This window comes from Microcebus murinus, chromosome 18 (genome assembly GCF_040939455.1).
Source record: "Microcebus murinus isolate Inina chromosome 18, M.murinus_Inina_mat1.0, whole genome shotgun sequence".
Lineage (NCBI taxonomy): Eukaryota > Metazoa > Chordata > Mammalia > Primates > Cheirogaleidae > Microcebus > Microcebus murinus.
The window spans coordinates 60,054,571-60,067,843 of NC_134121.1; the positions used below are offsets into that span (position 1 = coordinate 60,054,571).

The following is a 13,273-nucleotide window of genomic DNA, read 5'->3' on the forward strand; positions in this document are numbered from 1 at the left end:
AGCCAACCAGAGTCCATGTCTCCCACCATCCCTTTATCAGACTCTCACAGGGTCTTACACCCTGGGGCTCGATCCACCTGCCCCAATCACCCCAGGGCCAGGTACCAGATAACTCAGGACAGTTCCTGTGGCCCGGAGCCTGCGGAAACTATTCAAACTAGCCAACCCTCAGCCTGCTTATTCTGCCCGTTCCTTCTGTGGAAACCACGGTGCAGGCTCTTGCCCGTGTTTGCCCTCATTCCCTCCGACTCCTGCCTGGCCCTGGAGCTCCCCTGCACAGCCCTGTGTGGCGTGGTGTGCCCCCTCCTTGGGAGCAGTGGGTAATGAGCTGTCTCCCCCACGGCAGACACCTCCTGACCTGTCTGCCTCACCAGACCTGAACAACAACAAAATCTACACCTTAAAGCAATTCACCCAAGTTTTAAATCCTTTACACAGGAGGATTCAGAGACAAGGGTGCCAGCGGGCGAGGTCTGCACCCACCTGCTGCTGGAACTGAGCAAGGGTGGGCGGTGTCTTGAGGGTGGCATCATCCACCCGGATGTCCACGTCCTCCGAGGTTGGCGGGCGCCCAAGGATCAGGAAATTCTTCATGAACTCCTGGGGGTCGTCCATCCAGAGGTAGGAGTACTTCTCGAAGGAGTCCTGGTACTCCTCGGCCTCCTTCATGGTGTTGATGACCTGGCTGGTCAGCTCCTCCCGCATCTCTATGAGGTCTGACATGTCCTCCAGGTCTGTCTGAGGGGGCAGGAGAGACGCGACCAGGTGAGGCGGTCTGCCTGCCTGCCTTCGTCACCCAGATTGGCTTGCCCCGCCTTGCAGAGTGGCTCTCTGCTGGTGGAAGTGTTGCTAAGCTCTCATAACAGGACACAGGAAAATCTGCAGCTCATTTTTATGACTCACAGATGTTGTAGGGACCGGCAGGATCTATCAAGCGACTCCCCTCTTCGGTGAGCACTTAGGTCTTTTTTGAATTTCATTTTACCGTCACGCAAACAGACACACACACCTCCTCCGACCTGCCCTCTTTGGAGAGCTGGAGTTCCTATGACCCTTGCAACCCCAGGCTCCGGCCTGGCCCTGCATGGGGCTTGGTGGGTATTCGGTGCCTCTGGAGCAGATGGGGCCACATTTGTCACAGTGCCTGAGGGCCACGACATTCAGTGTTCAAATTACAGAATGGAGTGACCATCAGGAAGCGGAGAGGATCACATCTGCATCGGGGTCGGATGGGGGAAGGGAGCCCGGGCAGGCAGCAGGAGAAGCCACGCTGGGGAGGAGGACGGACCGGGGAGTGGGGGCAGGGGGTTGGGCTTGTTGCCCTGGAACCTGACAGCGTGGAGACCCAGGACCCCCTCATCGCATCCAGAGCCATCGTCACTGGAGACGCGCAGGTCTGGGCGCTGCCCAGGTGGGAGGGCGAGTCCAAACCAGGCAGGCAGCTGACGGCCACACGGGAGAGCGGGGAGGGCCGCGGGAGGCCCACACTGACCCTGTAGCTCATCCTGTTCTTGGCCAGCCGGGGGATGAGCCTGGCCACGTTGTAGATGTCGTTGATCAGGCTCTCGATCAGCGCCAGGAAGCCGCGCTCCGAGCCCACCTCCAGGGACGGGCTGAAGGTGAGCCCCTCCTCTTCCAGCGCCATGTGGATCTCGAACAGGGGCGCGACGCTCTCCTGAAACAGGCCAGGGCAGGGTCAACGCCTCCGCCGGTCAGCCAGCTGTCCTCAATGCCCAGGTTGCCCACTCGGGGCTCTGGCCGAGGCGTGGCTGCCTCCCGCTGGCCTGCACCGCCGCGGGGAGCACACACCTGGGGGAGCACATCCCTCAGGGAGTACCCGCCTCGGGGAGCACCCGGAGCCACCCATACCCAGGGCACACCCTCGACGCCAAGAGCAGGCTGGGGCAGGCCAGGGCAAGGCCTCCGCTCCAGGCCCGTGTCTGCCACTTCCAGCTGCGTGACCTCGGGCGTGTCTCTGAACTCCCGGTGTCCCCAGGTAGATAAATGTGAGGACTGCCGTTTAACAGACAGACGTCCATGCTCTCCATCCCTCTGGGTTACTGCGAGGACTAAACGGAGCAGTAATGTACAAAGCGAGAACAACGGCGGCGGGGCAGGCCCTCACGCCGTCCCTGGGGAGCCCCGTGTACGAAGCTCGCGCACGGCCGTGTCTCCGTGCACTCTCCGTGCCCTCGGGAGGCCGTGGGCCTGCGTGTGCGGCCTTCTGAGAGGGGCGGGATCGAGGCCCATCCAGCGCTCCTCCCGCCAGCCCAGCGACTCTGGGCTGCGCCTGCAGGGGGCCGTGGGATTGCACCCATCTTCCCCCGAACGCAGGCCCCCGTGGGCGGGGGTCACGCAGCCCCCCATTTCCCCACGGGCAGGGGAGGGCCGTTCGCTAGTGTCTGAGTCAGGCGCTGCTTGGCACGACGGTAGGCCGTCACGGACCGAGGGGACACACTTTTCTACAGACCCTATCTCGGGGGTCTGCTCCTGCCATAGGGCCACCTGCACCTGCACTCGGAGGGCTCCCCCGAGTTTTCCAGAAGGACCTGTTGTTGCCAGGGTACCCTATGGCTTAGGCTGCGACTCCCCTCCCTGTGTTGCTGTACGCCTGAGCAGCTCAGTTCGTCGCTGGGGTTTTGGTGAACCTCACGATTGGCAGGGACGACCACTTTCGGTAGCAGAATTGTGGGTCTGCGACCGGTCACCCACCGGCCCCCGAGACATACGTCCCGGGCTCAACACCCCTGCCAGAGCGACTGCCTGTACTTTCCCCGGGGAGTCGCCACGTGCAGCCTCCGACGGAGACCTGGTCCTGCGTTTGTGGGAGTATGCATGCGAATACTTTGCAACTCACATCTAGAACCATGTTGTCCGTCAGGTAATTCACAGATTTGCGGATGAAATCCTCGAACTCCTCCAAGACCATGTCGTCGACGTAGTTGACGTACTCCTTCCAGGACGCGCTCGCCGTGTCCGCTCTGAACAGCTCTGCGTTTTCCTGCCAACGGCAGCACACAGTTGGCCGCCGTTTCACCGGTCGCGCGTTCACTCTTTGACGGACCAACCTGCTCGCTCAGTGGCTCTCCAGGCCACCCTTGTCCTCGTTCACGCACGACAGGCACACACGCGGGTCTGCTTGGAGCTTCCAGGCGGGGCTCCCCCACGCCGGGGCTCCCCCACGCCGGGGCCCCCACCCAGGCCGCTGCTCCCCACGCGCGCCAGGCCTGCGTCTCCTGATCTTCCAGGCTTTGGATTAAACGTCACTTCTTCCCAACGGCCCTCCCTGAGCACCCTGTCCATCCACTCATCCACCCACCACCCACCCATCTCAGGTTGGGGGTCCCGTCCCAGCCCCCGCCGGCACCCCTCTAGCAATCTGTCATCTGTGCCCACATGGCACGGACGGCCACTCTGAGTTACTTTATTTACTTATCTTGGGTCTGTATGCCCTTTTGACGCCCGGCGTCACGAGGGCAAGGCCTGACCGTCCTCCCCAGCCCTGCGCCCCCAGCACTCAACAGTGTGCCTGGGACCCAGCAGAAGCTGGTGAATGGTAGTGGGGGGGGAGCATCTTCTCTTTTGCAGGTCAACACAGAGCTCTGCCTCTCACCCCCTCCTCGGAGACCAGCTAAAATGCAAGCTCAGCGAAATGACTGTGAGCGAGGAAGCCACGAACACCCCCTGGGCTGCCAGGAATCCACACAGAGCAATCAGGAGTCTCTACTGCTTTGCACTCTCCCTCTGAACGTGCAAACCCTCGGGGGCTGCCCCAGAGCTCTGCGGGACGAGACCCGCGGACCCTGGAGACCACTGGCAAGGAGAAATAACCTAGGTTCTAGGCAGCAAAGCAGGCGTGGCCATCGCATTCCACCCATTCACGCGCGTTGGCACACACACCGCGTGTTCTCTTCCCGTGTTACTGCTCCTGCCCACTCGGGGGCGAGAAGCCAGCGGACACCGACACGCACACGGACCTGCCCCCAGCAGCTCGCCCCGGCGGAACGGGGTCTGTTGACGTGGTGTGAAGATGGCACTTGCCTATACCGACTTCGTGCTGGGCGGGGGCTCTGACCCCTCAGAGCGGGGCGGGCGGGCACTAGCCAGGGGCATCGGGCTTCCGGGCGTACAGGGGAGAGGGCTGCTGCTTTAGGGTAAGGCTCTCTTGGGTCAAGGATCCCAGACGCCCGTGGCCACTAAAACGCACGTCAGTCCTCTCTGTGAAGCGCTCGCTCTGCCCCGCCCCTCCCCCTGCCCAGGGCGCCGGCTCCCGCGTGCGACCCCGGCTCCCGCGTGCGACCCCGGCGCGTCCTCACCGCGACCATGGCCTGGATCTTCAGGCCGGCTTCCTTCACCGCCAGGTAGCGCTTGTTGAGGTTGGCCATCCTTCCGTCCAGGTCTAGCAGGGCCTCTTTCTTGTTGTCCTTTCTTTCAAACAGCGGGTTGGCCGACCAGTCCTGGAAGGAAAGCCCAGGCGTGAGAAAGAAGTGTTCTGGGGGGAACGCGTCTCGCCTCGCTCCTTTGCCACGAGCGTTTGGTATGCACGTCCTGGTCCCTGGTGGCCGCGCTCTTCCTGCCCTTGGACCACTTTGACACCGTCGTCCGGGGCCAGAGTGTTTAACGGTGGGTTCCCACTGCGCTCGGCCACAGGGCGCACTTTCCGTGGGCCTCTCTGTGAGCCCCTGTCTGCCCAGGACCCCCGCGGCCCCGCGGAGCCGGCTGGCTCACCTTCATGACCTGTGAAATCCCCTCGATGTTCTGCTTTGCTTTTTGCATCCTGTTCTGCAAGTTATACAGAATCTCTCTCATCTCTTGAATATATTGAAACACACCTAAAATATAAGCACGGAGGAATCTCACAGAACGAACGATTCAGCAGGATGAGAACTTGTCTTGGCTTAACGCTCATTGTTACAAGACGGCCATTGGAAAGTACTTCTTTTCTAGAATATGATTTCCAGAAGAAGTCACCGAGAGTTCCCCGAAATGAAATTCCAGGGAACGACGTATATTGTGGCTCATTCGGAAATGGGGCTTTCTTATCTCCAAACGCGTGGATGCCTCACTCCGCTCGGGAGCCTGGGCGGCTGATGTTCAAGGCCCCACCTCGGGGAGCCCCCGCCCCGCCAGCCGTGAGCCTGCAGCCACGAGCAGGTCACTGCTGCGGAAACCTGGACATCTTCCCAAAGCTGTCAGGGCCTGGGGCAACCGGAGCGGGGGCGTGTTCTCAGGCAGAAGGGGGAGCAGAGAAGCATGCCCTCCGCACAGAAAAGTCCAGAGGGACCCTGCTTTCAGGGAAACGGACAGTGACACTCGGTCCCACCTTCCAGTTGAGACAGTGGAGGGAGGACACGGCAGAGGGGAAGCGAACAGGTGGCAAAAGGCAAGTGTGAGGGTATTGGAACGGAGAGGAGCAATGGCAGGGAGCCCGTCGGCACCGGGGCAGGGCCGGGGCATCGGAAGTTGGAGGGCTTCTGCCTGGTCTGGTGGTGGGATGGAGGGAGGAGGGGGCTCCTGGCCACACCTCTCTCTACTCTGCCAGTGTCAGCCCCGAGCCAGCTGGGCTGTGCACGCTGGCAACACGACAAAGGCCGGGCCGCAGCAAGCCCGGTTTGTAAACTTCGGAGCCGCCTGGCATTCCCCGGCAGCCTTTGCCCGATTCCATTTGTAAGCGACACAAACGGGACTTTGTGTCTTTGGCCCGGGCAAGCAGTCAGCACTGACTCTCCTCTAGCTCGAAGCGCAACCCTGGTGCAGTTCAGGCAGCTCCATGAGGCCGCGAGGCAGAAGTGGCTGCTCCAGGGGCGTTCGAGGACAGGGGCCGGGCAGGTTGGACCCCCATGTTTAACCTGGGTGGGACAAACATGGCCTGGATACCTTCACCATTCCAGAACAACGTTGTTTCCGCGCTCTGCAACTTGACGTCAATTGCTTCCAATTCCGACTTTATTAGCGGAAATTCTACGTCCTTCACCGTAGTCTTTATCTGCAAAACAGAAGCTACAGGTTTTATTCCAGACCTGACAAGATTGATGTTAAATTGTCCTATGGTAGGATTCTTACTACTCAATACCAAGCTAGCTACGATGAGGGTTATTTGTTTGAAAATATATATGAATCATATTTCAGGAGACTCCAATTTTTATCACCAAGGATATATATACATATTTCTTTATTATCTATGGTTTACGGTAGAAAACGACGAGAATACTGTATGTAGAAACAGTGAGTGTGTAGGCCCAGACGTTTCGTATTTGGCTTAGAGTCAGAAAGAAAAAAAAAATCAAAGAAACACACGTGGATCACCGAGAATTTCCGGGCTCGGAACCTCTCCTGGGGTCATAAAGCTAAAGCCCAAAGTCTGCGTGTGCAGCAGGAAACCGGGGCCTGCCGACAGACGCCGCTGCGCCCGGACCGCCGTTAACAGCGGCGCGGGTTCTACGCGGTCCCGCCCGCTCTGGGAAATTAGTCTGATGCTTGAAAACCCGAATTTACAGAACAGAACAAGCAAGGGAGACGTTTTTATAGAGGAGTCCCTTAAATGACAAGCACCGTTTGAGCCTTGGGATATCGCCCCTCCCGGCAACACGTCGCTCTACGCAGAGCTTTCCCGGGACCCCTCTCTATGGAGCGAGGGGTTCTGCAGAGTTGAAATTGCACGTCAGACGCCGACCATTTGCCTTCGGGGTGATCTCCTACGCATATCCGGCGCTTTGAATGGCGCCCCGGGCCGGGGCCAGGCACTCTCAGCAGAGGTGGGGGCGGGGGGGAAGAGGGAAAAAAGCCCGAGAGACGTTACCAGCCGAAAACCAGACGGAAGCAAAAGCGGCAGCGACGGGGCTGGCGCCGTCGGGTCCACCGGTCAGGGGTGGCTGTTACCCGGTGACAGGGACGGTGGCCTCTTCCCGAGCACGGAGCCCTTGCTCTGAGCACACATCCCGAGCAAGACAGTCTCATGATGCACCTTTTGGCGTACTTGTGACCAGGCTGTTGCACACGAGCTCAGGAAGGGAGCCCTTCACACAGAACTCAACCGCTGGGAAGAGGAGCCGAGCGGCCGATGACTGGACAGCAGGGCCGCCTGGTGGCTAGAATCCAGGCCCCCCATCCCGGCTGTGGCACCCTGGTGGAGGGACACTCCGGTGTGCGTGAAGACCGGGCTTCGGCCCTTGCCCACAACTCACACGGACACTGGGGAGGGCGATTCACCGCCTGCCTGCACACAGCCCCCAAACGTAGCTGCACGTGACCACGCCCTTGCGACTGCCAGAGCGGCAGAGCCAGGGTGCCGCCGCCCGGTTAACGTGCCTTCGTGTTGCCCTCCGACAGCCCACGCTGCAAACCCAGCAGCGTCACGGGGCGGGGGCACAGACACATGCGAGTGGTCGCTCAGACATGCCAGCAGCTTCCTTGAGCAGCCACGTCCACGGCGGCCGGGCCGTGCGGAGGCCCGTGGTGTCCCCCAGCGGGAGAAGACGCGCTTCGGAAGGACCCAGGCTCGTCTTCAGAGGGGAGCTCGGCGTGAGAGCTCGGCTCAGAGTCTGACTCTCCTGCGCCCCACCCGGCCCGCGCTTTCGTAGGCAGAGCGTCACGGCTCGCAGTTGAGGATAACACGATTGATTCACAGATTGGACGTCGCGTGCTTGGCTGGGTTCTGTTTGGAAACAGCAGCACTGGAAGAGCCATCTTTTGTTTCCTTTTGAACACCGCTTGTTGGATTTTTTTCCTGCTCAGAGAAAACCTTTGGCGTTGAATGTTTGCCTGCATCACGGGGCGTTTTCCCCGCACGCCGCGGCCGGGCATCCCGGGGGTGGAGGATGCTGGGCCCGGGGCTGCCGGTCTTGGGAAGAAGGCGGACTGAGGGGGCCCGTCGGACAGACGCAGGTGTTTTGTGGCACAAGTGAGACAGTGAGCATTTTAGGTTGCAAACGGAATGAATGGAACAGCTTGCTTTATCCTGGACGTAGTGCCGGTCACACTCCAGCCTGCCCCGATTCCCCAGCGGAGCAGGGAGTGGACCGCGCTCGGTTCTTTGGTGGCCGTGGGGGGACAGACCCACACGACAGCCCGAGCTGGCGCCCTCGCCTCCCTGGGCCTCTGCAGCCTCTTCTCGAAGGAGGTCGCTTCTGCTGACGGCGGTTTCCTCGACCCGCCCGCAGCCGCGCTCTGCCTCCGTGACATTCCAGCCTGCGTTCTAGAAGCATCTAAGGTGGGCGCTGACTTCCCGGGTTTGGTCACGTGTGGCATTGTCCGGTCACCGTCCCCTGTGCAAACAAGTCCTCATCGGTAGAAATGCCTTTTGAATTCACAGCCTCACCGCTGCCATGTCCTTCTCTGCAGGCCGGAAGGTGCCTGGCGTGGCGGAGCTCGCACACGGGTGGACCGGGCGCTCCGTGCCAACCCCCGCGGGCTCCAGCGGGCAGCCGACGCAGACAGATGGCAGGCGGTGGGACTTGGCCTCCACGGTCACATGAGGCGATGCCTCTCGGCACGCCTCTCCCCGTATGTCCTGTGGGCTCCCTTTCTCTGGAGAGGCAGCCGCCTCCGCAAGCCGGGAAAGACCAGGAGACAGACTGTCCCCGCAGCCTCTGGGAGCAACGGCCTGGCCACCGCCGAGACTTAGGCAGAGTGAAACAGGCTGGGGAATCTGACTTCCAGAGCTGGAAGGTGACAGAGGTGTGTTCCTGGTGGTACTTTGTCACGCGGCAACGGGAGACGAGCAGAGTCCGCGTCTGGCCGTTCCACTGTGGCTCGGGGGAGGGTTGAGTGTGTGGCACGGTGGTCGCCTTTTGCAGGGTCTGGGTAAGGGGTCCGTGAGAAAGGGGGTGCCTGGAACGGAGACAGGCACCGCGACCCCCCACGGAGCCCCGCGGCCACGCTCCCCCCACCCCTCCGACTCCTGACTCGGCTTCCAGCTTTTCTTGCTGGGAGGGGCCTGGCCCCTGAGGCTGATCAGTTACGGACAGCCTTTGCAATCACCATGTCCGGCCCTGGACCGGGTGGACGTCAGGAGTCCAGGCCGAGAAGGAATCTCGAACCACGGGGCGGGCGGAGGGTGGACACCACCCCCAGGGCCTGCACACGCACGCAGCTTCCTCACTGCCGGCAACAGGCGCACGCGTGACCTCGTCCCATCCCTGCACACTCATGGGAGTCACAGGAGTAACGCAGAAGGACTTTAGCGTCATCCGAATATGTGTAGGAGAGTAAGACTCTATAAAGAATCACGTAACATCAGCCCAAGTCAACGGGAACAAGGTTTCCGTTGTTGGCAGTTTGAGTTTTCACGCCTTTGCTGCTGCTGTTTTGTGAATAACGAAGACTGTCCTGAACCACATCTGAATATTAAGATGTGCTCATTATTCTGTCCCACTTGGAGATCGTACGCCAGCATTTGTTCTAAACAAAACCCAAAACTAGGCAAACACACGCACAAGATAAACCGCACCAACTCACCTCGTTATACCAGCCCACAATGAGCTCCAAGTTGCCCACAAACTTGCGGAAGGTTTCGTTGTCTGAGAACAGACTCTCCGCGCTGACTGGAATCTCCTTTTGTTGCTGGAAATTCAAGTACTTGACTTCTCTCAGAACCGCCACCAGCTAAACGGCAAATGAGGACCAAAGCACATGTGGGAAGAGGATGTCAGTGGTGCGGCGCTCAGCAACCCAGGGAAGGCCTGTCCCGGGACGCCCCTGCAGCAGGGGGGTGTGGCGGTTGGTGGGAGGCGGCGTTTGCTAGCAGGACGGGGATGTTCCACCCTGCCTGCCGGTCCTGACCCGAAAGCGCTCACGTCAACCTCCTCACCTCTGACCTCCCCCAGGTCTTCGGAGAAAGGCTTCAGAGCTCCGCCTGGGGCCTGCCTTCCGTCTCCTCCCACCCGGCTATGGCCGAGAGACCAAGGGGGGCGTGGCACCCCTAGTGCTCCTGACGACAGAGCCGGTCCCTTCCTGTGGCCAGGGAGGGCCCCTCCTGCCTCTGTCCTCTGCGTCTGTCTGAACCATCCGGGTGTTAGCCACCGGCCACCCACCTGCAGCCCACCAGCATGACCTCTGCCCGCTCCCCGCCCTGCCCAGCCAGATGCTTGTCTGAGTCCAGCAGCTCTTTCTTTTTTTTTTTTTTTAATGTTTTCAAATTGGTGTTTCTTCTTGGGATCACACAGAAGCTTCCAAAAAGGCGCTCATTGAAGCCACCGTCAAGGACGCTACTGCCCTGCCTCACCTTAAACATACCCGGGACACGCTCCGAAAAGGAAGCTTCAGGCTAACTACGGCACAAACACCAACCTCCACAAATGCACACTGCCGGGGGGAGGGATCCGGCCTCAGGGTCATGGGGGCCCTCGGGTCCCACCCCTCCCCGGGGCGCCCTTGGCGCGGCCTGCCCCCGGCACCTACCGCTCTGCTAAAGTTGACCTGGATGAGGTCTGTGTCGGCGTCGCGCTGGATCAGCGGCTGGCCCAGGTTGAAGTGGCAGTCCTCGTCCACCCTCTCCACCCACTGCTGGTAGGTCTTATGGCGGCAGGCCGCCAGCAGGGCCATCATCTCGTCATACTTCCGGTAGACCAGCTTGGCCTCCTCGCTGGACATGACCCTGCGGCCAGAGCCGGGCGGGGTGGTGAGGCTCCGGGCCTCGCTTGCACGTCCCGCTCGGGGTCTCTTCCGCAGCCCCCGCCGCCGCTGCCGGGGCTCGGGGTACTGAAGCAGACAGCTGGCCGTCTGTCTGTTTCTTTGAGGCCGACAGACTGAGCGTGGAAAGGGACAAGGGCCAGGCCAGATGTAAAAGGAGAATCGCGAACCGCTGTCTGCAGCAGCCAGCCCACAAGTCAGACAATAAACCGGGTAGCAGTCGGCCCCGCAGGGACGGGCCTTGGCTAATAACCAGCTCCCCGACGTCTGCCCTCCCTTCCACCTGGGGAGCAGCACCCCCACCCCCAGCTGGTCACCCAGGCTCGGCCAGCTGCGCCAACCTCCCCAAGCCCAGAGAATCCCTGTTTCCTCCGCAGAGCTTCGCCCCCCTCTGCCTGCAGGCCGCTGGCACACGACAGTGGCCAGGGCGGAGCTGACTCTGCGTCCCCATGCGGGTGGTCTTCGTTTATTTCTGCAAGGCTGACGGCCAAGGGTGAGGGCAGGCCGGACACTTTGGAGCACGCCCACCGAGAAGGCGTTCGGGGAGGAGAGGGGACGTGAGCAGGGTTTTGCTTTGGGAGGTGAAGGTTTGGCCGGCAGGAGGCGCGGGACTGTCGGGGCTGGGACGGCCCCTCTCCCTCCCACCCCACACGCCGTGACTCACGGGTGCTCGATGTGCTTTAGGTGCTTCATGGACACCTCCAGCCTCTCCTGCAGCTCCAGGCTCCACTTGAGCTGCCCGGCCACGGGGGGCATGTTTTTGTGGATCGGGGGGATGTTCCCCTCCGCGGAGGCGGCCATCTGCTTGTCGTACAAGATCTTGGCGTTGTCCAGCTCGGCGTCGAACATCTCCAGCAAGACCGAGTACCTGGGCACCACCTCGGCGAGGATCAGAGGCCGCTCCAAGAGGCTCCCGCACATGTACAGGAGCTGGGGAGGACGGGAAGAGGTGGCTTCGCCGGAGTCCCCGCCCCTTCCCCATCCTGGTCCCCAGCCTGTGGAGCAAGAGAACGTGCGCCTGGTCAAAACAAAAGGATCGTTTGAACCTTTCCCTGTGCGGAGGCCGGTTAGGCAGACGCCTCTGTGGTTCTCGCGTTGAGGTTCGCTGCGTCCCCAGACGTTGGCTCCTAACCCGGCAGCACACACTCGGCCCAAGGCTAGAAAAATTTGTTCCAGGCCCAGAGAAATCAGCATTTGAGTAAGGAAGATTTGAACAACTAAACAAAATTGAACCGTTAAAAAATAGCCACAACACTGCGTGTGTATACCTAGGCTGTCACTCTGGCAACCGGATGGAGAGATGCCGTACTCGCAAGAAGTGTCGCTCTTAGGAAGAGCGCTGTCAGCCTCGGGGACGTGCTCAGGCAACAAAAACCACATCGGGGAATTTGTTAAGCTCTGAAAAAGTTCTGGGGGAACAGGGGACAGACAAGGGGGAAGGGGAGCCGCAGAGGGAGGGTCTTACACTGCACACGGGGTCCCCGATGCCAAACCGGCCCGGTGCCGGGTGTCAGTGCGGAGCCCACGAGCTTCCCGGGCTGCAGGGACAAGGACCGCACACCGGGGCGGCAGGGCTGGAGCTGCCCCAGGGTCAGATGGGCCCCAGACTTCAGCTTCAGAAATACGACCACTGTCCCTAAAAGTCGCCGTTGGAGGAAAGACTGAAACAGGACTATGAAGAACGGGAGGGAGCTCCTTCAGGCCCGGAGCGCCTCACGGGGCGGCACTGACTCACAGGCCGCGGGGGCTCGGGGGCAGCTGCAGACAGGCGAGGCCACAGTCTCTTCCCCCGATCCCCCTCCAAAATTGACACGTGACAGTTGGGAAAGAAAAACGTTCCTGTTATTGGTTTGTGACAGTCCTGGTTCTTCCTTGCCTCTTCCCATTTTCCTTTCCTTCTTTCCACATGTGCACATTGTTTGGCCTACGGCTTCCGGGAAGGAAGCTAATTTTACCTCCTGCCAGGAGGAGGTCATGCGGAAGATTGCTCTAGAACTTCCCTGGCTGCGTGTGACTTGCTGACAGCGAGAACTCGTTTGGGGAGACGCGGGGCGCGGAGAGGACCGGAGGGAGGGAAACCCCAGGGGCCTCATTAGAGCACAGCGCCGTCAAACGCGGAGAAAGATGGTCTCAGGTCGAGGAGAGAGACCAACAGATGGACGTGGGAATGGTTTGCAAGTTATTTCCCTCCTTTTTGTTTTTCTGGCTTAAAGTTAACATTTTAAAGAACGACCCTTTCCTTTTAGAGCACCGGAGCCGACCCCCACCCCAGCGGCGGCTGTGCTCCGCGGGAAAGCCCGGGCACGGTCACCGCGTCTGTTCTCACCGGGCCGGGCTCCGTCCCCAGGGGCCACCTGCTCCTCCCAGAGCGGGGACCCGAGACTCCAGTGCAAAGGTGGGGTTGCCCGCCCAGCTCCTTCCCCGGGGGCTGGGGGCGGTCGGCTCCCCACCCACTGCCGCCCCCTGTCTGTTCGCCCCCTTGTTCCAAACCAGATTGATGGGGGTGAAACTCCCATGTGCCTCTGGGGCAGGAGAAACTCTGGGGACTCAGCCTGCCCTGGCCAGGGGACCAGTCACTTCACCTCTCTGATCTTTCCGGGCCCATTTGGTCATCTGCACAGCCGGGAGGAGCAGCACCTCCGGT

The 13,273-nt window shown here is 60.9% G+C and overlaps 1 protein-coding gene across 1 annotated transcript in view; it reads right to left on the reverse strand.

Annotated features, from left to right (window-relative positions):
- DNAH17 (dynein axonemal heavy chain 17) overlaps nt 1-13,273 on the reverse strand; it is a 101,723-nt gene that overhangs the window by 76,384 nt on the left and 12,066 nt on the right. Inside the window, exons 11-19 of the mRNA XM_020281208.2 lie at nt 11,294-11,559; nt 10,399-10,594; nt 9,457-9,603; nt 5,878-5,986; nt 4,729-4,832; nt 4,317-4,457; nt 2,858-3,001; nt 1,493-1,675; nt 484-738 (exon numbers count right to left, since the gene is read on the reverse strand). Of these exons, the coding sequence (XP_020136797.1) occupies nt 484-738; nt 1,493-1,675; nt 2,858-3,001; nt 4,317-4,457; nt 4,729-4,832; nt 5,878-5,986; nt 9,457-9,603; nt 10,399-10,594; nt 11,294-11,559 (1,545 nt within the window). The remainder of the gene's footprint in view (nt 1-483; nt 739-1,492; nt 1,676-2,857; nt 3,002-4,316; nt 4,458-4,728; nt 4,833-5,877; nt 5,987-9,456; nt 9,604-10,398; nt 10,595-11,293; nt 11,560-13,273) is intronic.